We start from the raw sequence: 23,304 nt of genomic DNA on the forward strand, positions 1-23,304 counted from the left end.
CAAGACTGCCTGTGTCTAATTTCCTGATACACGCTCCCAGAGGAATGAGGCTCCGCACTAAGAACGCAAAACGGAAAATTATCCTTATGTGCTGGAATGATCACTCTTTTGAGTAGTTTCCAGCAGCAGAACTCTTTTTTCAGCATTTAATAAACTATGACACTTTTTAAAATAAAATTGTTTGTTCCTCCGGTATTGAATATATGATGGGATACCCTAGACTTTTGGAGTCCTGATTTTAAAATGATAATGTTCAGATGAGAGCAACAGTTTAAAAACTAATTGCTCCAATAGGGTCTGAGTATTAAATCAGTAAAATTTGGGGGATTTTAATTATGGTGTACTGCTCCTTTAATTGACCAAATACAATAAAAGGAAAATGCAATCTTTTTATATTTTTATTTCACATGGCAATGCTGCTACAGTCCTCAAAGGGTTAATCAAGAAAGGACAACTCAAAACTATAAGCTTGCAGTTTACTACAATGGAATGTGTTGTATGTAAAAATGTGGTGAGTTTAAAAATAGTTCGGAGGAAATAGCTGGCAGAAATGCCAGGAATTGTCAATTACTATGCAGGGCTTTGATGGAGGTTTGAGAATGGAGCTCAGGCAGAATGGAAATGGAGGAGAGACTCGGGAAGGCTAGGGTTTGAGATGCTAGGGGGGGAGAGACTGGGCAAGATTGAGTCTGGGCAGCTGTTATGGGGGCTGTGGAGCGTTGCAGTGTCAGTGAGTTGGGGAGACAGTTCTTGCCAGAGAAAGGCCTTTTTTCAACAAAGTAACATTTTTAGCTCACAACTCTGAAGGATAATATCAAAAGTCAAGGCAAGAAGGAGAAACCTAGTTTCCCTTCCCCCAAAGCTCTGGTGGCTGGTAAGTGGTTTATGCAACTCATCCTTCAATAATAACGGATCATTCTGAACCTGCATAACTGCACGTACTGCTGGAAAACTGTTGGATTCATCTTGGTCCTCTGTTGACAGCTCGTGTTAACTGTATGAAAGATTCCATTTGTTTGCCAATCTATGCAGTGTTCCCCCACAGAAGGTTAGAGCATGCTTTAATCAGAGGTGCCACACTCAGCACATTCTGCTGCCTCATCATTATCAGTACTTGAACTTGGAACTCTGCAGATAACACCAATCAGAATCGCTCAGTTTGTTTACCCACACGCACAGTCGCTTAGAGCAGGGCTCCTTCTCAATAGGGTTTGATTAAGTAATGTCTCAGGACTGAATATTGATATAAAAGCCTAAAGGAATATTCAAGAAAACTCTCACAAAAGCACATTTGTGACTCTAATCCCTATACGCTGTTTTAAAATTTAAATGCCCACTAGCCTGCTTTTTAAATTATACTTTTTTTCCCCAATGCCTACCACGTGCATCCTGATTGATGCTAACATATGTTTCCTGTTGCCAAGTTTCCACTCGTCCAAAAGGTTCCTCACTCCCATCCTCTCCAAGGTGTCCTGGCTGACTTTGTCCCAGCGAGTTCTTGCCCTTTCAAATTCATCCATTACCTTTCCCCATCCTACCTCGTTCAGTCACTATGCTCCTGCCCTCTGGTTCTCCCTCTGATACTCCCTCTCTAGCTCCCTCTTTGCTTCCCATCTTTGCTTAAAACCTTACTGTTTGATCATGCCCTTGGTCTCCCACCCTAACCCTTTCCATTCTTCCTTTTCCACCTATATTTTGGCATCCATTATTTATTGTTATCTTAATTATAAAATGCTTTGAGATGTCATCCTACATGTGGGAAGTGCTGTAAAAAATACAAGTTGTTGTTTCCCTGATTTTCAGACCAACCAGTGCTCAAATGCAATACAGAATGATGGTATAGTGCTTAAACATTGAATTCCCAAAACCAACAAGCACATTACAATTTCTTTGTATATTCAAATTTACAGAAGATAAAACCCCACTTGGGAGCAGTGAAAATAACAGAATTTGTGTTTTTTTGGTATGAAACATCAAATTTTTCTGAGGTAGCTTTCCTGAAAACAACAATGTAGGTCGTTATATTCAATGTACTGTTTATTTAGCAAATAAAGCATGTTACATGTGTGACAATGACAATTTTCACTTTGAAATTTCACATTGTTTAATCTTATATTTTAAATGCTTACACCAGCTGTACTTTTACTTACATTTATCTCAGAATTTAAAACCAATAATTAATATAAATGGTGGAAATTCTAGAAAGCCTGTACCATTATTCAAGTTTAGAAGGGCTTCCTAAATAAAAGACACAAAATTAAGAATTACGTAAGCAGAACCTCATAGTAACATTACGTACTATTGCAGAGATATTTAGTAAAGAAAGAAAAATGCAAGTTAATTTACCCTGCTGGGATATAGGTTGCATAATATTTTTTGGCCTTCACATATAAAAACCATACTCTAAAGAGATGGGCAGTAAAGGTGAAGAGATGCATTACCCCTTGAGACATGCAGAGTCTATGAGGAAGAATAACATTACAGGGTAAATTTTGCAAGGCCCCACACTAATGGTGGGGCTTTGAATGTAGTCAGTGTGTTCAATTGTGCTTGGCTGCTGTGAGGCCCCACCAGCAGCAGAGATAATTTTCTTTCTTTCTTTCTTTCTTCTTTCTTTCTATCAATCTATTTATATATCTATCTATCGATTGATCTATCTATCCATCTATCTATCGATTGATCTATCTATCCATCTATCTATCGATTGATCTATCTATCCATCTATCTATTGATTGATCTATCTATCTATCCTATTCTGTCTATCTATCCTTCTATTCTATCTATCTATCTATCCTTCTATCCAACTATTTATCTATCTATCTATGTTTTAGTAGTGATGTGCATTCCTCCATAACTACCACACCCTCGTAACCCTCTTCCAACAGCATAACCTCCGGCTCACCCTGAGCAATGCCACGGGAGGCCCTCTAGTTTTGTAAATCTTGTAAATTGAGCCAGCAATGATTACTGCATTCACAAATTAAAACAATGTTCCATTTTACAAGGTCACAGATCAGGATATTACTGAAGTCCCTACATGACTGCTCAAATTGATTTTATTCTTTTTTTTCATTTACAGAGAACCAGAGCTCCTCCTATTGGACAATCAAGAAGTGTGGCCCACAGAAGAAGGATGGCTGGAGTTTGACATCACAGCAACAAGTAATGATTGGCTGATGAATCCACATTATAATCAGGGCCTGCGTCTTTGTGTGGAGACTGAGGAAGGTACTGTATTTAACTGTCACATACAGTATGTTCCAGGAATGAAGTGACCTATTAAGAGCGCGGTCCAGGATATGGCCCTACAATTACATTGTTATTCTTGTGTATTTGTAGCAAAAATTTCCCCTGACACCCACCACCCTCCCACCCCGATTCTCAAGGTTAAAGTCTTATCCGAGAATATTCCGAAAATGGAAATGTTAATTTAAAGTGAATATTTTGATCTAGCATTGATTCAATCCTCATTCATTCCAACATGAAAACTTCCTGGTTTATAAGGAGATTTTAGAATGGTCATAGCCCTTAACCAACTATACAACTTGTTCATTACTGGATTGTAATTACACCAGATTATCTCTCTCGTCTCATTCAGAACATAGCTCTGAGCGTCTGGTAGCACTAACTCCTAAAACCATCCTGTTTACACTGCAGTTTCAATGACTGAAGGAAGGAAACATGGCTTCAACAGTGACCGCCAGTTCTGCTAATGGCATCTCCTCTTCCTTATTAATTTTAGCTGTTATTGCCTGCAATTGGGCTTCTTAAAAGGACATTTTAAAAGCACACCAAATAAAATCTGAAAATGTGTCAATCTGTCGCCACTAATGTCCTCAGAATTTAAAAAAAGTTTTAGCTTTTTTTCACTCCATTTTTAAAATCATTAAAACAGATGGCCAATTTCTAGAAATGAGTAGCTAAACCACTAAACAGGATTTTGATTTGTAGTTTAACCACTCATCACTAGAAACAAACTTATTGCTGGAGGGTGGAACAAAGGCTTTGCTTGTACACTGCTACATACTTAGTGCTAGGGGTCTTCTAATGTCATAATGGTAAAGACTTTTAGTTAATTTGAAGTAAAGTTAGGCCCCCTAACAGTAGTTATAGTGTTGAACAGAGTATAAATCAGGAAATTAGAGGAGCATATAACAAGGGTAATGCAATAATCGTGGGGGGACTTTAATCGTCATACAGACTGGGCAAACCAAATTGGCAAAAGTAGTTTGGAGGACAAGTTCATGGAATGCATTCGACTCAGTTTTCTAGAACAGTATGTCAAGGAACCAACTAGGGAACAGGCTATTTTAGTTCTAGTATTGTGTAATGAGACCAGGTTAATTAGTAATCTTATAGTTAAGGAGCCTTTGGGGATAATGATCATAATATGATAGAATTTCATATTGAGTTTGAGAGTGACGTAGTTAAGTCTGAATCCAGGGTCTTAAATTTAAACAAAGGCAATTACGTAGGTATGAGGAGGTGAGTTGACTAAAGTAGATTGGGAAATCAGATTAAAAGATATGATAAGCAATGGCAAACATTTAAAGAAATAATTCATAATTCTCAACGAATATACATTTCCTCGAGGAATATAAACTCCACAGGAAAAGTGTTCCAAATGTGGCTAACTAGAGAAGTTAAGGATAGTATTAGATTCAGAGAAAAGGCTTACAATGTTGCCAAAAAGAGTAGTAAGCCTGAGGATTGGGAGGGTTTTAGAAACCAGCAAAGGATGACCAAGAAATTGATAAAGAGGGAGAAAATAGAATATGAGGGTAAACTAGCAAGAACTATAAAAACAGATTGTAAGAGTTTCTACTAGTATGTAAAATGGAAGAGATTGGAGAAAGTAAACATGGGTCCCTTAGAGGCAGAGATAGGAGAAATTATAATGTGGAATAAGGAAATAGCAGAGACGTTAAACAAATATTTTGTATCTGTCTTCACTGTAGAAGGCACAAAAGACATAAAGGAAATAATGGGGAACCAAGGGTTTAATGAGATTGAGGAACTTAAAGTAATTAAGATGAGTAAAGAAAAAGTACTGGAGAAATTAATGGGACTAAAAGCCAACAAATCCCCTGGACCTGATGGCCTACATCCTTGGGTTTCAAAAGGCATTCGATAAGGTGTCACACAAGAGGTTGTTATACAATATAAGGGCTCATGGGGTTGGGGTAATATATTAGCATGGCGTAAGGATTGGTTGACGGACACAGAGAGTAGGAATAAACGGGTCATTTTCGGGTTGGCAGGCTTAACTATTGGGGTGCCGCAAGAATCAGTGCTTGGGCCTCAGCGATTTACAATCTATATCAATGACTTAGATGAGGGGACCGAGTGTAATGTATCCAAGTTTGCTGACGATACAAAGCTAGGTGGGACAGTAAGCTGTGAGGAGGACGCAAAGAGGCTACAAAGGGATGTAGACAGGTTAAGGGATTGGGCAAGAAAGTGGCAGATGAAGTATAATGTGGGGAAATGTGAAATTATCCACTTGGGTAGGAAGAATAGAAAAGCAGAATATTTTTTAAAAGGTGAGAGACTAGTGAATGTTGGTATTCAGAGGGATTTGGGTGTCTTTGTACACAAATCACAGAAAGTTAACATGCAGGTACAGCAAGCAATTAGGAAAGCAAATGGTATGTTAGCCTTTATTGCAAGGAAGTTGGAGTATAAGAGTAAGGAGGTCTTGCTGCAATTATATAGGGCTTTGCTGGGACCACACCTGGAGTACTGTGCACAGGTTTGTTCTCCTTACCTAAAGAAGGATATACTTGCCTTAGAGGTGGTGCAACGAAGGTTCACTAGATTGATTCCTGGGATGAGAGGATTGTCCTATAAGGAGAGATTGAATAGAATGGGCCTATATTCTCTGGAGTTTAGACAAATGCGAAGTGATCTCATTGAAATGTATAAAATTCTTAGAGGGCTGACAGGGTAGGTGCTGAGAGGTTGTTTCCCCTGGCTGGAGAGTCTAGAACAAGAGGTCATAGTCTCAGGATAAGGGGTCAGCCATTTAGGACTGAGATGAGGAGAAATTTCTTCACTCAAAGGGTTGCGAATCCTTGGAATTCTCTACCCCAGAGGGCTGTGGATGTTCAGTCATTGAGTATATTCAAAACTGCGGTCGATAGATTTTTGGACTTTTGGATTTTTGGAATCAAGGGATATGGGGATGGAGCGGGAAAGTGGAGCTGAGGTAGAAGATCAGCCATGATCTTATTGAATGCGAAGCAGGCTCGAGGGGCCGTATGGTCTGCTCCTGCTGCTATTTCTTATTTTCTAAACAAAGCCCACCAAAAATTTATGCTGAATTTATTTAAGTGCTCCAAAATCACCAAGTTACTGTGGTATGTTAAAAAGGTATTTCTTTATTTTCTTAAGTTTTTTCTTTCTCTCTTTTTCATCAGTCTAAGCCACGCCCCATACCTGGCTCATAGAATGGGCAGGCAGACTGCTGCTAGATGTCTGCCAGTGCCACTCTGAAACCATCCATAAGGAGACGCACTGCACTAATCCTGCAAAATGGTTCCTCTGAGTTTCCCTCCCAGTTTTTGGGGAAGTGACTTTGCTTCCCATGACAGTGCAGCCGAGATCAGGAACTTGCCATGTGATAAATTGGAAGTGAGATCTTGTGGCCTATTACTCCATGGCACAGTTTGCTGATGGCCCCATGTGTTGTGTTGCTGTGAATCTGAATGTTATATATTTTAGTGGCCGTATGTTAGCAGGAGTTTCTGACAAATGAGAAACTAACTCTGCAGAAACTAATTATATGCTGGTGCTGCCACAAGCATCCATAATAGTGGTATCAAAGGTTGTGGAGGACAAATCTAGTTCAATGAGGGAGGGAAACTCAGAGGAACCATTTTGCAGGACCAGTGCAGTTCACCGCCCTGTGGATGGTTTCAGAGTGGCATTGGCAGACATCTCGCAGCAGTCTGCCTGCCCATTCTAAGAGCCAAGTACAGGGCGTGGCTTGGAGTGGCAAAGAGAGAAAGAAAAAAAATGAAGAAAATAAAGAAATACCATTTTTTTTAAAAATGATACCAAATGATATTTAATATAGCAATCAAGTTAAAGCAGTTAATTCACTGTTTATTACTTTTTGTTAAGCTCCAGGACACAGTCTGGACCCTGACTCCATTGGGCTGGTAGGACGACGAGGGCCCCGTTCAAAGCAGCCATTCATGGTGACTTTTTTCAGAGCAAGTCAGGCACCTATTCGTACAATACGAGCTACAAAACCACGGAGAGGTCGTAAGAAACACAATCAGTTACAGGAATCCTGTGACAGACTGCCTGGCATGTCAGGTAATGCAATGAACATGCGTATATATTAAACATTATGTCCAGACTAAATTTGAGCTAAACCATAACCTTAGTTCCCTCTTTTGCCATGAAAGACACGTACTACTTGTCCACTACCTTGAATCAAAGCTGACTTAGAAAAAATTTTAAAAGTTGTAATGTGGTTTACTTTTGATTTTGGTGCAGAGATGTATCACAGTCCTCAAAGAGCTACTGTTTGTTTGGATTGCTGATAAGTGGATAGGCACTGTGGAGTGGTTAAAGATTTTATAGCAGGCTGGGGGAGAGCAGGGATGGAGCAAGCAGCCGGGAGAAGGGGTAAATTATGAACAAAAAATTAAAAACCTTAAACTGCTAGCTTTAAATAGACACGTATTGCGAGAGATCTTATGGGAGAACGGGGGGGGGGGGTGTTAACCCCGCCCCCCACAACAGGTGGGAGAGGGTCCGAGGGGGGGGTTAAATTGGTGAAAATGTGAAACCCGATCCCAACCTTCAGCGAACGCACCTACTTCCAGTTTAACCCTGGGAGGTTTGAGGACGTCCAAGTTACTCGCTCTGGAGGTGGGGGGGGCGGGGGGATCAGAGGGTCAGTCACTATAATATTTAAATGAGGCTCTGTGCCTCAGATTTTGGGAGCCATTTGAATTTAATGGCTGCAGGCCAGGTCTCCCAGGGCTCAGGAAACCCGGCATCTGAAGGGAGGCAGGAACTGCGGGCTGCAGCAGGTAAGTACTTTTCCAGTACTGCTTGTGGGCCAAGAGGAGCAGGAGTGCTTCCCCTCGCCACCTCAAGCAAATCTCCTGCCCCGATCTCTCCCTCCCCGCGACCTACAGACCACCCCCCACCGCAATCTTCAGACCCCTATTTCCCCCCACGAGCTCTCCCTCCCTGCAAACTCTCTCTCCCCGCAACCTCCCACCGTGACCTCTCCCCGTCACCTCCCACCGCGACCTCTCCCCGCGACCTCTCCCCGACCTCTCCACCCCGCGACCTCTACACCCTGCGATCTCTTCCCTCCTGCGATCTCTCCACCCCCGCGCTCTGTTCCCCGCGATCTTCAAACCCCCCTGACCTCTCCTTCTGCGATCTCTCGTGATCTCTCCCCCCGCGATCTCTTCCCCACGCACTCCTCCCCCCGTGATCTTCAGACCCCTCCAATCTCTCCCGCTCCATAGCTCTCCCCTCGCGATCTCTCCCTCCCTCCTTGCTGCCGCACTCCAAACACCCCACACCCAATCCACCAACCCCCGTTAAATTCGGCAGGACCTCCACCTTCCCGTTATTTCTGGATTTCCCAGCCACAGACACGCACCCCACTCCCTCTCCACCTCCCCATAAATATTGGGACCACAGTGTGTGCTCCATCTCCACCCAAGTAAAAGAAGCTCCTGCCAATCTTCACCAACATCTGGCACTAATTTCCATTTACTAATTTAAACTAAATGACAGGCTGGTTACCACAATATGATTTATCTTTTGTTTTTTTTATTATGTGTGTAAGCAGCCCATAATCCTGGAGATCATAGGCGAATATGCAAGAGACACGATCTATACGTTAGCTTCCGGGACCTTGGCTGGCAGGTAAGGTGACTCTTTCTGAGAGACTCAGAATATGTATGTAGGTGTTTTTAGAGTGTACACTTGTGAGACAGTTGCTTACTGTAGACAGTTCACGTCTAAAAGGTGCTATTTTTATTTACTTTGATGATTTGCTATTTTATTAAATATTGTCGATCTTACATTCCTAATAGTTTTTAACTAATTGGCCACTACTTCCACTAATACCAATCAGGCATATTTCCTGTTTCAGAAATATGTATTAAAGTTCATTCATTTCTGTTTGTGAGTAGCACCTGTATAATCTAATGTTTCGGGGTGTTCATCTGTCAGATTTATGCTTGGTAGCAACTGGCCAATGTGCGTGTACCTGCACTGATATTCGTTTTCACACTTCGCAAGTAGTTAACGAGCTTCTTACTCACTATTACTTCTGATAAGGCCATAAATACAACTGTGCGCTGAGGAGATCGGAATGCACAGGCAATGGCTTCTCGCAACATCCGCAAATCCCAGTTTTCTGGTCAAGGATCTCGGAGTCCTTCTCAACAGCATGCCCAAGACCATGCCAAGTAGATTTTAGCAGCACCTGTGAAAGTGGGAACACCCAAGGGACTCAAAGACAGGAGCCTCCAAGCACTGATGAAGGGACATCAGGGCGAGTCACTGCTCCAGTCAATGGGAATCCACAGTCACAGGAACCACAGCAATTCACAACTTCTGGCCTCTCACCTAATAAGCGCATAAATCATGCCGAGGCACCATAATCATCTGGTACATTGAAATAGATAACTCATACTATATGAGATCGTGGTGGTAATCATACTATAAAATCGCAGTAAGAAGGTAAGTATGTGTTGAAGACCCACTTAAAGGTGCAGGTGCACATTTTAAATGGGACATGCACAGTCCACTAGGAGGAGGGAAAGATGGCCACAAGGATGGCAGGACCAGTGTGAGAGAGGGCTCCACGCTTCTCCAATGATGCACTAGAGTCCCTGATGTAAGGAGGGCCAACATGTACCTCCAGGGTGGCAGGAGACGCTCCAGACTGCAGCTCCACAGGCATTGGCAGGCTGTGGCCCAGGAAATGAACGCCAGGAACATGGCACCATTCACGTGGGTGCAGTTCCGAAAGAAGTTCAATGATTTGACACGAGTGGCCAAGGTGAGTGAATGCAAGTGCCAAGTGGCACATCCTACCAACTGCACCACTGCTTAATGCATCATAACCCCCATCACCCACCCACCAACAAACACTGCCCATCCATACGCAATTCTGCACTTGGCATGCTGCAGCTCACCAGCACATAGTACCACACTTGCAGGCCACACAACCACCACTCACAGGTCACACACACTGGCAGCTATTCGAACATGGTAAGCGCATCACCCACACACCTTGCAGGAGACTCACTGACACACTGTCCTCTGTCTTGCAGGAGAAGGTGGCCCATAACAGCCGGCAGCAGGACAGACTTGAGGGTGGACGGGGACGCTTACACATCCTCACCCCCTAGAGGAGACAGTGCTTCAGATCATCGGGTGGGCCGTCGCGGCAGCTGTGACAACATGCCGTGCTGGATGTCCCGATGAAGGGGGGGGAGGTCTCTGCATATCTAATGTTCCTTCTCGATTCCCACATCTCCCTCCTCCCATAATCTTTTCTGAATCACGTGCTGCAGATGCTGTCAGCAAGCACGTCTTACTTGCTCCTCTCCCCGCTCCACAACTCAACCTGTTTCCCTTTGTCATTTCAGACACCCAAGAACATGTGGCAGCACCGTCCGAGGAGGAGGAGGAGAAGGAGGAGAAGGAGGGGGACACTGAAGCCACACCAACACTCGATCTGACACTCGCTTCCACTAACTCAGAGACTGACTCTGTGCATCGTTTAGAGGCTAGTTTAGAGGAGGGATCTGCAAGTGGTGAGACACCGGGCACAAGTGCGTAGGAGCCGGGGCGGGGGGAATGGATGCCGCAGGTGCCAGCTCGTCAGAGGGCAAGGTCGCTCATTAGTTCTGCTGCAGAGGTGTCAGGTGAGGACTTCAATGGGCCAGGCTACAGAAGACAGCTGAAGACCACCAAATGCTTGGGGCACTGGAAAGCCTGCCAGAAAGCCTGTGTACTATGACAAGGGGCATGGATGAGCCCAACACCAACTTGGCACAAGGCTTTGCGCAGAGCTTGGAGCCTTTCCAACATGAAACCTCCATCAGCACATCTGTGGAACCCACCATGATGCAGCATCTGATGGCCGATGTCGTGGCTTCCATTGCAGCACAAACCGATGTCATCAAAGGTCTGCAAGCTATGGTTGCTGCTCGGACTGCTGCAATGGAAGCTCAGACTGCTGCTATTGTGGCTCTGGGACCACTGTGGAACAGGGCTTCCAGCTGATCACCAAGATTGCTGAGGCGCCACCCCGGGGGAGCGGCAGTGGCACCATGGCAGTCGAACCTGTTGTCCTCCCTCAGGACGACTGCATTCCTGCTCCCACCCCTGCCACTCTGCCAGTGCCCTTGTTGTTGCATATCGGCCAGCCAGGCTATGCTGCTGCAGCCCACGCTGAGATGGTGCAGTCTGAAGTCAGGCTCTCCCGGCCCGGAGCTGCTCGAGGTCGTCCTCCAAGGCCATCTGCACGATCCTGCATTGAAGGCCAGCAACCTCCCACACCCATGCTCTGGCCACTGGGGAAGTGCCTCGTAGGAGCAGTAGGATAGGTAAAGGCACACGAACAATGGGCAATGCACAAGGATGAATAGTTCTGATCTGTTTCCATAATTTCACTTATTCATTGATAAATGTGACTTTGAATTTGCATTTGGTGGTGGTCTTTATTTGTACGATGAGCTGAAGGGGAAACCAATGTGCAATCAGATGGAGGGCGATTTGATTGTCTTGTGGGAGCGGAAAGGTGAGTTGGGGGATGTAGTTGATATTATTGATAGTGGGCACGGATCAGGCGAGCACGCAGGGCCCTTGCAGACAAGGCGTGTGGTCCCTGTTGCACCCTTGCGTCTTCCTCCACTTCCTCTTCCGGCTCCTCCCCCTCCTCCTCCTCCTCCTCAGCCACTTCCTCCTCCTCAGCCTCCTCCTCCTTCACCTCTGGCTCAGGGTCTTCTCCAATCATTGGTGGCAAAGGCTGGTCCCTCATGATGGCGAGGTTGTGCAGCATGCAGCATACCACCACGAATCTGCCCACCTGCTCAGGGGAGTACTGCAGGGCTCCTCCAGACTGGTCCAGGCAGCGGAAGTGCTGTTTGAGGAGGCCGATGGTGTGCTCCACAATGTTGCGTGTAGCAGCATGGGTCTCATTATAGGGTTGCTGTGCATGCGTGCATGGGTTCCTGACCGGAGTCATGAGCCATGGCGTGAGGGAAAAGCCCTTGTCGCCCAGTAGCCAGCCTTTGACTCGCCAAGCCGGGTGAACGATAGCTGGCACGTTGGACTGCCGCATGACGAAGGCGTCGTGACTGCTCCCAGGGTAACGGGCATCAACCTCCATGATTCGATGCATGTGGTCGCACACCTGCGGCACGTTCAGGGAGTGGAAGCCCTTTCGGTTGACGAAGACGGCTGAGTTGATATGTGGGGCACGCAGGGCAATGTGCGTGTAGTCAATGGCACCCTGCACCATGGGGAAGCCAGCAATGGGAGCGAACCCCCGTGCTCGCTCATTCTGCTTGTCTGTGTCAAGAGGGAAGGTGATGAACCTGTTCCTCATCTGGTACAGTGCACCTGTGTCTTCTCTCATGCAGCAGTGCACTGCATACTGCGAGATGTTGCACATATTGCCAGCAGAGGCCTGAAATGATCCTGAGCCGTAGACCTTCACAGCTACAGGCAATGCTGTCCTTGCCCTGCTCTGAGGCTGTTGTTGTGGCCGCACCAGTTGACAGATCTCAGTCACGGCTTATTTCGTGAACCTCCTCGGTCATGTTGAGGAAAGAGAATTGGTCCCAGAAGGCCCTCATTGGATAAGGCCTCCTTCTCAGTGCCCTGCGTCTCCTCGTCCTCCCTCTCCTCGCAGCTTGACCTGCTGTGCGTGGCCTCTCTGCACACTCCCAGTCGTGCTCAATGCCCAACAGGAGCACTAGCAGACCACCCATGGTTGCCAGGAATGTTGTTCAACCACGGTTGTAACTTTTCGAGCTGTAAGGCAGTACCTGCCAAAGCGCACTCAAATGTAGTCTAGGAACTCTCAGTAAGTATAGGGAGCTTCAAAAAACACTTCCTTCCCCACCAGCAGCCAGAAGCAATAATCCAGCAACTAACCTACTAACCTGTAAATTCTACATGGTCCCTTTAAATAGCGCTGGTTGGGGGTTCTCCAGGCACTCTAAGACACATTCAGGTGTGCGTGGTTAAAGCAGTGCATTGAGTTGAGCGTTAAGATCCAAAATGGTGTCCATCACTTTAAATCAGCATTGCACACTGCATGCATTTTCTCCTTACTTTACGTGCTTCCGGCATTCGGGATTTGTGTATGCGCTAACTACTATACCAAGATGGCGTCCTGGCTGACCATGCACGTCACGCTGGAAACGTGCATGGTCAGCCAGGACGCCATCTTGGATGTTCGAGAGGCCGCGTAACGCTGAAACAACGGGCACTACATGGCCCAATTTAGCGCCCTATGTTTCATTAAAAGCTGCAATCTATGGTTTTATTAGTTGCATTCTACGATTTTATTGCAAAGAAAATGTAGTTGAACCTGACTATTTCAATCCAAGCATCCCAAATATTGTTTGAGCACCGCCAAAAATTTGTTTTGTCATAGGCATCATTCAATACAGAGGTTAACCAGAGGAGTCATCAGGTATCTAACAGCTGGAGCCTTCAGATTATCCCAGATTCCACTAAGTGTCATGACACTGCAGTCTCTGACATGAATTGAAACCATCCTGTATCTACCAATTACCACGAGTCTGACCTCTCAAACTACCAGATGTGATAACATTAGCAAATGTGGGAAAACGTACACAATTTTGGTTGCAGAAAGATGCAAGTATTAGTTCATTATTGAAGAGACCAATACTGCCCTATTGGGAAGTTGCCGAGCAGTCTAACTAAATGACTCACTCAGATGTCTGCTGAAAACTCACCATGTTGAGTCCGGGGGTAATTAATGCAACAACACGGCTTTAGTTTTTAATTCAAGTTCAAAAGATTGTTTGACCAGATGTCATCAAGAATACGATTACATCTTGTGCCACTTCTGTTTACAAACAAGGTAAAGCATCTGGAAGGAAACTTTCGATAATATGTAAGGTGTGAAAAAAGTTCCAGCCAGCTTATTCTGTATTTCGGGATCTAATCTGACTACTTTTCTTATCCGAGACCCATATCTTCACCAATGACTCTATCCCTTTTTGATTCAGTGTAAACACCTTGTTGAAACAAATGAGACCCGTGTATAGGAAGCATTCAGTACAATCACCCTTCACGCCTTTCTTCTGGCTAAATCCGCATTATCATAGAATCATAGAAAATTTATGGCACAGAAGGAGGCCATTCGGCCCATTGTGTCCGCGCCGGCCGTAAATGAGCCACCCAGCCTAATCCCATTTTCCAGCACTTGGTCTGTAGTCACGTAGGTTACGGCACTTCAGGTGCACATCCAGGTACTTTTGAAATGAGTTGAGGGTTTCTGCCTCTATTACCCTTTCAGGCAGTGAGTTCCAGTCCTCCACCACCCACTGGGTGAAAACATTTTTCCTCAGCTCCCCTCTAATCCTTCTACCAATCACTTTAAATCTATGCCCCCTGGTTATTGACCTCACTGCTGAGTGAAATAGGTCCTTCCTATCCACTCTATCTAGGCCCTTCATAATTTTGTACACCTCAATTAAATCACCCCTCGGCCTCCTCTGTTCCAAGGAAAACAACCTCAGTTTATCCAATCTTTCCTCATAGCTAAAATTCTCCAGTCCTGGCAATATCCTTGTAAATCTCTTCTGTACCCTCTCTAATGCAATCACATCTTTCCTGTAATGTGGTGACCAGAACTGTATGCAAAACTCAAGCTATGGCCTAACCAATGTTTTATATAGTTCCAACATAACCTCCCTGCTGTTAAATTCTATGCCTCAGCTAATAAAGGAAAGTATTCCATATGCCTTCTTAACTACCTTATCTACTTGTCCTGCTACCTTCAGGGATCTGTGGACATGCACTCCAAGGTCCCTCACTTCCTCTACACCTCTCAGTATCCTCCCATTTATTGTGTACTCCCTTGCCTTGTTTGCCCTTCCCAAATGCATTAACTCACATTTCTCTGGATTGAATTCCATTTGCCACTTTTCTGCCCACCTGACCAGTCCATTGATATCCTCCTGCAGTCTACAGCTTTCCTCCTCACTAATCAACCACACAGCCAATTTTTGTATCATCTGCAAATTTCTTAATCATGCCCCCTACATTTAAGTCTAAATCATTGATATATACCACAAAAAGCAAGGGACCTAGTACTGAGCCCTGCGGAACCCCACTGGAAACAGCCTTCCAGTCACAAAAACACCTGTCAAACATTATGCTTTGCTTCCTGCCACTGAGCCAATTTTGGATCCAACTTGCCACTTTCCCTTGGATTCCATGGGCTTGTACTTTTTTGACCAGTCTGCCATGTGGGACCTTGTCAAAAGCCTTGCTAAAATCCATGTTGACTACATCAAATGCACTACCCTCATCTACCCTCCTTGTTACCTCCTCAAAAAATTCAATCAAGTTAGTCAAACACGACCTTCCCTTAACAAATCCATGCTGACTGTCCTTGATTACTCCGTGCCTTTCTAAGTAACGGTTTATCCTGTCCTTCAGAATTGATTCCAATAATTTGCCCACCACCGATGTTAGACTGACTGGCCTGTAATTACTCGGTCTATCCCTCGCTCCATTTTTAAACAAGGGACAACATTAGCAGTCCTCCAGTCCTCCAGCACCATGCCTGTATCCAGTGAGGATTGGAAAATGATGCTCAGAGCCTCTGCTATTTCCTCCCTTGCTTCTTTTAACAGCCTGGGATACATTTCATCCAGCCCTAGTGATTTATCTACTTTCAAAGAAGTTAATCCCCTTAATATGTCATCTCTCACTATGTTTATCCCATCCAATATTTCACACTCCTCCTCCTTAACTATAATGTCTGCATCGTCCCTCTCTTTTGTGAAGACAGATGCAAAGTATTCATTAAGGACCATACCAACATCTTCCGCCTCCACACATAGGTTACCTTTTTGGTCTCTAATAGGCCCTACTCTTTCCTTAGTTATCCTCCTGCTCTTAATGTATTTATAAAACATTTTTGGGTTTTCCTTGATTTTACTTGCCAGTACTTTTTCATGCCCTCTCTTTGCTTTCCTAATTTCCTTTTTAATTTCATCCCTGCACTTTCAATACTCCTCTAGGCTTTCTGCAGTATTGAGTTCTCGGTGTCTGACATAAGCTTTCCTTTTCTGCCTTATCTTACGCTGTATACTCCTTGGCATCCAGGGGGCTCTAGAATTGGCAGTCCCACCCTTTTTCTTTGTGGTAACATGTTTACTCTGAACCCCTTGAATCTCCCCCTTGAACGCCTCCCACTGCTCTGACATTGATTTACCTTCAGGTAGCTGTTTCCAGTCCATTTTTGCTAAATCACTTTGCAACTTAGTAAAATTGGCCTTTCCCCAGTTGAGAACTTTAACTCCTGTTCTATCTCTGTCCTTTTCCATAACTATGCTAAAACTAACAGAATTATGGTCACTGCCACCAAAATGCTCTCCCACTGCTACTCCTTTCACCTGCCCAACTTCATTTCCTAAAACTAAATCTAGAACTGCCCCCTCTCTTGTTGGCCTTGCTACGTACTGGCTAAAAAAGTTCTCCTGAATGCAATTTAAGAATTTTATGCCCTCTGTTCCTTTCACACTGTTTGTATCCCAGTTAATATTAGGGTAGTTGAAATCCCCAACTATTACTGCCCTATTGTTTTTGCACTTCTCAGAAATTTGCCGACATATTTGCTCTTCTATCTCCCTCTGACTGTTTGGGGGTCTATAGTACACTCCCAGCAGTGTGACTGCCCCTTTTTTGTTCCTTAGCTCATCCCATGTCGCCTCATTTGACGATCCTTCTAACATATCATCCCTCCTCATAGCTGTAATTGTTTCTTTAACCGAAATTGCCACCCCCCCCTCCTTTTTTATCCCCCTCTCAATCCCGTCTGAAAACCCTGTAACCAGGAATGTTGAGCTGCCATTCCTGCCCCTCTTTAAGCCATGTTTCTGTAATAGCTAAGATATCATACTTCCATGTGTCTATCTGTGCCCTCAGCTCATCTGCCTTATTCACTATACTCCTTGTTTTGAGGTATATACCTTTAAGCACTGCCAAACTCCTTTGTTGTTTATTTTCAAACCTTTGTTTCCTCTGCCTTCCAAACTCACTTACTAATTTTCGGCCTTCCATCTCCAGTTGTGATTCTGTCCCATCTGGATCAACATTCAGGTTCCCATCCCCCTGCCAAGCTAGTTTAAACCCTCCCCTGCAGCACTAGCAAACCTCCCCGCAAGGATATTGGTCCCGGCCCTGTTGAGGTGCAACCCGTCAGGCTTGTACAGGTCCCACCTCCCCCAGCACCGGTCCCAATGCCCAGGAATTTATAGCCCATGGATATCATGGATTAGCACCTTAAATTAACACTTTGCATCATGTCTATAAGACAGCTATATAAACATGTTTTATCATTCCATTAAAACCTTCAAAGTGAAATCAAAGGAATCATAATCAAAATAACACTATATTATTTGTATGCTTGCCTATCCATAGTTATAAATCTTGTGGGTAATGTACACCAGCCTTTTACACCAGAACAGACATAACAATCCTTTGGGGACTGCCAAAACTTTTTCAGCTTTCAAAACTGCATATATATTTCCTTTCATGAACCATCTGAAAAAATGATTCACTGTGACAAATTACTATATATAATAAAACGGAATTGGATAAATGTGCAGAGCTGCAGAAAATGCCTTCATTCAGAGTACTTTGGGAATAAGATTTAAAATGCCATGGACTAGCATTATTGTTCAATTGCACTCTTCTGTGCACAGCCAATGACTACACTCATCCTCTAGCAGGAAAAAGAAACAAAGGGTAAGTACTGATCTGTTCTCTGTATGGGAGTGTCGATATGCAAGTGTCCCTTAAGTGCATATGTACCTTCTTAATGTGACTTTTAAAGAAATAAGATGGGAATGATGATTAAACTAAGTTTTAAAAACGTAAAATGAAATTAGAAAGGCAAACAAAGGACAGAAAGGAAATGAGAAAGATAAGGGCAATGGAGGAGAGCAGATGAGCGGTGAGCATAATTAAAGTGTTGAAAACATATTTTTTAATCTTAATAGTTTATTAAATGTGTACTTTTTGTAGATTAGAGTTAGTATTACAATAATATAGCTATTCCTGACTTATGACTAGTGTTTGTTTCAGTGTCACAGTGTGTGAGTTGTAAACTTGCAAAACTAGCCAGCCCAAGGCAAACAGTCATTTTCTTGGACCTGCCAGCAGTTTAAAGCAAATGGTCTCAAAGAGTTGAGAGGATATCAAGGTTAACTCCCAAACCCAACATCAGTTGTACTTATGCTGTAAGGGTTTAAGTAGTTGTACAAAAATGTCACTGTCATTTCCAAGGGACTAATGTTTGAGTGTGAATTCCGTTTAATTGGATAGGCATTGTGGAAAGAATAAAGATTTTGTAAGAAATGTTACTCACTGAAGACAATCTGGTTGCATTTGAGGAACGGGGAAATTGTAGTGGCCTGAACAAATTAATTATTTCTGTCTACCAATGTAGGACTGGATAATCGCACCAGAGGGCTATTCAGCATTTTACTGTGCTGGAGAATGTTCATTTCCACTCGACTCCCACATGAATGCAACCAACCACGCGATTGTTCAGACATTGGTAAGTGTGAGGGTCTCCTTGACCAGGATCAGACTGTTCCTGCATACTACACTGCTTTTCCATGCATTTTGACCTCTATGTCAGTTTGTGGTATTCACTCATAAGTGAAAAATGCACCAAGTATGAAACAATGTGCTTACTGTAGTTTGCTGGCATAGTAAAGAAATACACCCTGCTTGGAATACCTACAGTTTTGTGGCAGAAAGGGGCTTTAAATCAGAGAGAAGATGGTAGCATGATCCTCATGAGTAGAATATTAGAGGGAAAAGACATGTTTAAATGGCATTTATTGTGTCTCATCAGAAATTCCTCAAAGTTCTTCACATACAGTGAATTACTTTGAACGGCAGTGACCGTTATGTAGGTACAGACTGCTGCCATTTTGCACACTAAAAGATCCCACAAATAGCAATAAGGTGAATACCCGGATAATCTTTTTTTTGTTGAGGGTACAATGATGTTGGTGAGAACACCTCCCTGCTCTTCTTCAAATAGTGCCACGGAATTTTTTTAATCCATCAAAACAGTCAGGGCATTTAATCCAAAGGACAGCACCTCATGATCATGCAAACTCTCTCAGTACTACACTGAGGGTTCAGCCTAGATTACATGCTCAAGTCCTGGAATGGGGCTTGAACCCACTAACAACTGAACCAAGCTGACATCTGAAATTCCTGACAGGCCACTGTGCCACCAGAAGTGCAGCAGGACATGACTTCTGCCTGCCAGACTGCCCTAGCGCTGACCCTGTCCCAAATCCCAAGCTGGGGTGGACTCCTTACTGCTCCATGGGGGATGGAGGGGGGTGACAGACTGTTCTGGCCAGAGATTCAGCTTATTTTAAGGTAATTGACACGACAATTGCCTTGCAAGCAATTGCAAATCAAAAATTGTCAGTGTGGGCCTCAATTCTGCCAGGGTCCTATCCTGGCAAGCAGTGTATTCCGGCATCATTCAGGCATACTTTCCATTGAAGGCAAAGAAGGTGGAACTGGGAAGATTTCTGGCAAGTGACATCATCCTGCCAGTCCTGCCTCCTCTTCTGAGGTGAGCACTGGGTGGGCCTGGCAGACACAAGAAGCATCCGCACCCTGTCTGATTTCAGAGACTACCATAAAAAGGGGCAGAGACTCTGTGGAACCAGGTCTCGTCTTCAAATACCTCTGATTCCCACCCAGATAGGGAAGGCTTTATGTCATTAGGGGCCAGAAATTCTAGTATTTGAATTTTTTCTAGGCATCGAATTATGCCACTTTCAGGTAGGATATGGTACGAGTAACGGGAAATTTTCTGGGGCACCGACTAAGCAAGTTTCCCAATATACTGACCAAAGAGCAGCATTGATGAACATCCTGCTCTTCTGATCCTGGAGGATAGTTTTGATGTAGAAAACTAACTGGAGGAGAGGAGAAAATTGGGTAATAAGCATTGGAAGAAAAAAACTGGAAGAAACAGACTTTAAATATCTTTATTCTCTTGACAGGCTCATCTGTTGAAGCCAGAGGCAGTTCCAAAACCATGCTGTGCGCCAACCAAACTCAGTGCCACTTCAGTGCTTTACTTTGATGAGAAATACAACGTGATATTAAAAAAGTACCGGAATATGGTGGCAAAGTCATGTGGCTGTCAATGAAATGTCGCCATGTGTGGTGTAATGGCGTCTGCTCAAATATCCAATACATTAGGCAGCTGGAAGAATAACATCAGAAAAAATACCCAATGAACAAGATACTGCAGGTCCCCATATGTTGCCTAATTATACAGTATTTAATATATCTCAATTTGATTTAGTTCTATACTACAGAGTGTCGCCTTTGAAGCCATGAGATATATTTCTCATGGTACAAAATTTTGGACCCAACCATACCTAAGTACTCACACTTCAACAACACTGAAGACAAGAAAAACTTTTAAATAATATTTGTGATAATACAATACTAGATTTTGTTGATTTTTTTTGTCCATGTATAAACAGAATAGACAATACGGAGAAATGAGACATTGATTTATCCTGCTGGACTAAGACTCTGGTGGAGGAAACTGCACACCCTACTGCTCCCCATTGTGTACATTCTCTTGTTACAACAAAAATTTCTGTGTATTACTTTGATTGACAAAACACTACTGATTGAAATAACATAACTTAAAGTAACTTTTTAATAAATGTAATCCTCGTTTATGCGTTTTCATTTTTGCTTATATCATATAAACAGGAGGGTCCTTGAAGTACCACTGAGATACTGGCTTTATTCCCCTGGGAGCTTTGTCACTAGAGTCAGGAGTCCTTTATTGCTGATGGACTCCCTGTTTCTTATTGTGTTTTATTTAAATATTTTCCATTCCACATTTATAGAATCATAAGTACTTTGGGATCTCAGACTCCTGTCCCTAAATAGATTAGAATTAGTGGAATAAAATTAGCCTTTTGGTGACTTGCAGCAAGAAGTGTAAATACGATAGCTTTTCCTAAAATGATATTCAGAATATTCTTACAGTGAACATCACAGCACACATTGAGAAACAGACAACTAAATGAATTGGAATAATTTACCCTCCAAATTTCCCTCTATTTCTCCACAACTGGCTGAGATCAGAATCGGCTATATCCGGAATCAAAAAAAACAAACTACAGGTTGATCATTTTTAGTTTTGATTTTAAAAAGAAGGGCAGAAGGAGAGGAGGAGTATAACAGACTCCCACAGTTTATCTAGTATTAGAAAACCTTGTAAAATCTCTTATCTGGTAAGAGATATCTGTCATTTCAAAAGGCAAATGGTATGTTGGCCTTCATTGTGAGGGGGTTGGAATACAAGAGTAAAGAAGTCTTACTACAAGTGTACAGGGCTTTGGTGAGACCTCACCTGGAGTACTGTGTACACTTTTGGTCTCCTTATCTAAGGAAGGATATACTTGCTTTACAGGCAGTGCAATGAAGGTTCACTAGATTGATTCCTGGGATGAGAGGGTTGTCCTATGAAGAGAGATTAAGTAGAATGGGTCTATACTCTCTGGAGTTTAGAAGAATGAGAGGTGATCTCATTGAAACATACGAGATTCTGAGGGGGCTTGGCAGGATAGATGCTGAGAGGCTGTTTCCCTTGGCTGGAGAGTCTAGAACTAGAGGGCATAGTCTCAGGATAAGGGGTCAGCCATTTAAGACTGAGATGAGGAGGAATTTCTTCACTCAGAGGGTTGTGAATATTTGAAATTCTCTACCTCAGAGGGCTGCAGATGCTGAGTCATTGAATATGTTCAAGGCTGAGATAGATAGATTTTTGGACTCTAGGGGAATTGGGGGATATGGGGATCGGGCAGAAAAGTGGAGTTGAGGTCGAAGATCAGCCATTATCTTATTGAATGCTGGAGCAGGCTCGAGGGGCCGTATGGCCTACTCCTGCTCCTATTTCTTATGTTCTTATTTTAGGGAACTTTTGGAGACCTTTAGTTTGTGTCTTTACTCACATTCGAAGCTATTCCACTAGTGTTGGTGACAGATTGACACTCAGCTAATACACACTGCTCCCAGCATGTCCGCATCCCTTTTGGTAGCCTCCTGGGCCTGAATTATGATACATGTAATTTATTATGGAGCAGCTAGTAACTGACAGAGTAAGAGGATGGCTGATGATCCAACAGTGTAAGATCATCAGCCATTAAAATAATGGAAATTAATGAAAATGGCTTAAAAGTGCTAAACAAGTGGCCCAGTAGCATCAAAGGTAAAGAGCTGAACTTCCTGTGCTGTAAGCTCAAGTTTGAATATCAGGCTTTGCTAGCATCCACGTACTGATTTCCCCCATTAAGAGAATTCAACTGTTATAGGCTGAGCTTTTTAAATGAGGTGCCTCATGATAACGGAACATTTCATCTTATGACGAGGAAAAATTATCAAGAAGAGTTCCAGTACCTTGCCTCGTAATGCTGGTCTCTACTTAGTTTTATGAAGGAAGACATGGAATAGTCTAAGTCCCAGCCTGCTCTGAGCTTCCATGAAATCAAGAGGCAACAAAGAAGTGAATGTGAAAGGGGTAATAATATAATAAATAAATAGGGGTAATGTGCATCTTGCGAGATAGTATTAACTGATCTGTCCAGTGTGACAGCACCAGCCACTGAAATAATGGAAAAGTAAAGTTCTTAACTACTGAAATTACTGGTACCTCATTTCCTATGACTGTTTTATTTCCAATTTTACTATTTTCACATGTTAAAAATCAGATTTGTTCTTATTTTGTTAATGAACCTTGTTGCCTCATCAAGTTCTCTTTATTTGGGCCAAAGCATGTCTAATACAGGTACAGAGTATGTTTTGTGTGGAAAAATGGTTAAAGTCAGGAAAAAAATCCACCTGATATTTCCCTTTTGTGGCTACATGGCAGGTGGAGCAACAACTGTAATTCCCCATCCCATGAGTTCCCAATCTCAGCCATGTTGCCAAGGGGAGACACAAAGCGGAAACCAAGCACTTCCC

At 43.4% G+C, this 23,304-nt stretch overlaps 1 protein-coding gene across 1 annotated transcript in view; it reads left to right on the forward strand.

The window, feature by feature from the left end:
- Positions 1-21,009, forward strand: part of LOC137342553 (bone morphogenetic protein 7-like) — a 57,892-nt gene extending 36,883 nt beyond the window's left edge. The window contains exons 3-7 of the mRNA XM_068006513.1: positions 3,080-3,228; positions 7,126-7,323; positions 8,828-8,904; positions 18,722-18,832; positions 20,316-21,009. Coding sequence (XP_067862614.1) covers positions 3,080-3,228; positions 7,126-7,323; positions 8,828-8,904; positions 18,722-18,832; positions 20,316-20,465 — 685 coding nt within the window. The 3' untranslated portion in view covers positions 20,466-21,009. The remainder of the gene's footprint in view (positions 1-3,079; positions 3,229-7,125; positions 7,324-8,827; positions 8,905-18,721; positions 18,833-20,315) is intronic.
- Positions 21,010-23,304: the final 2,295 nt, after the last annotated feature.

This window comes from Heptranchias perlo, chromosome 26, assembly GCF_035084215.1.
Source record: "Heptranchias perlo isolate sHepPer1 chromosome 26, sHepPer1.hap1, whole genome shotgun sequence".
Lineage (NCBI taxonomy): Eukaryota > Metazoa > Chordata > Chondrichthyes > Hexanchiformes > Hexanchidae > Heptranchias > Heptranchias perlo.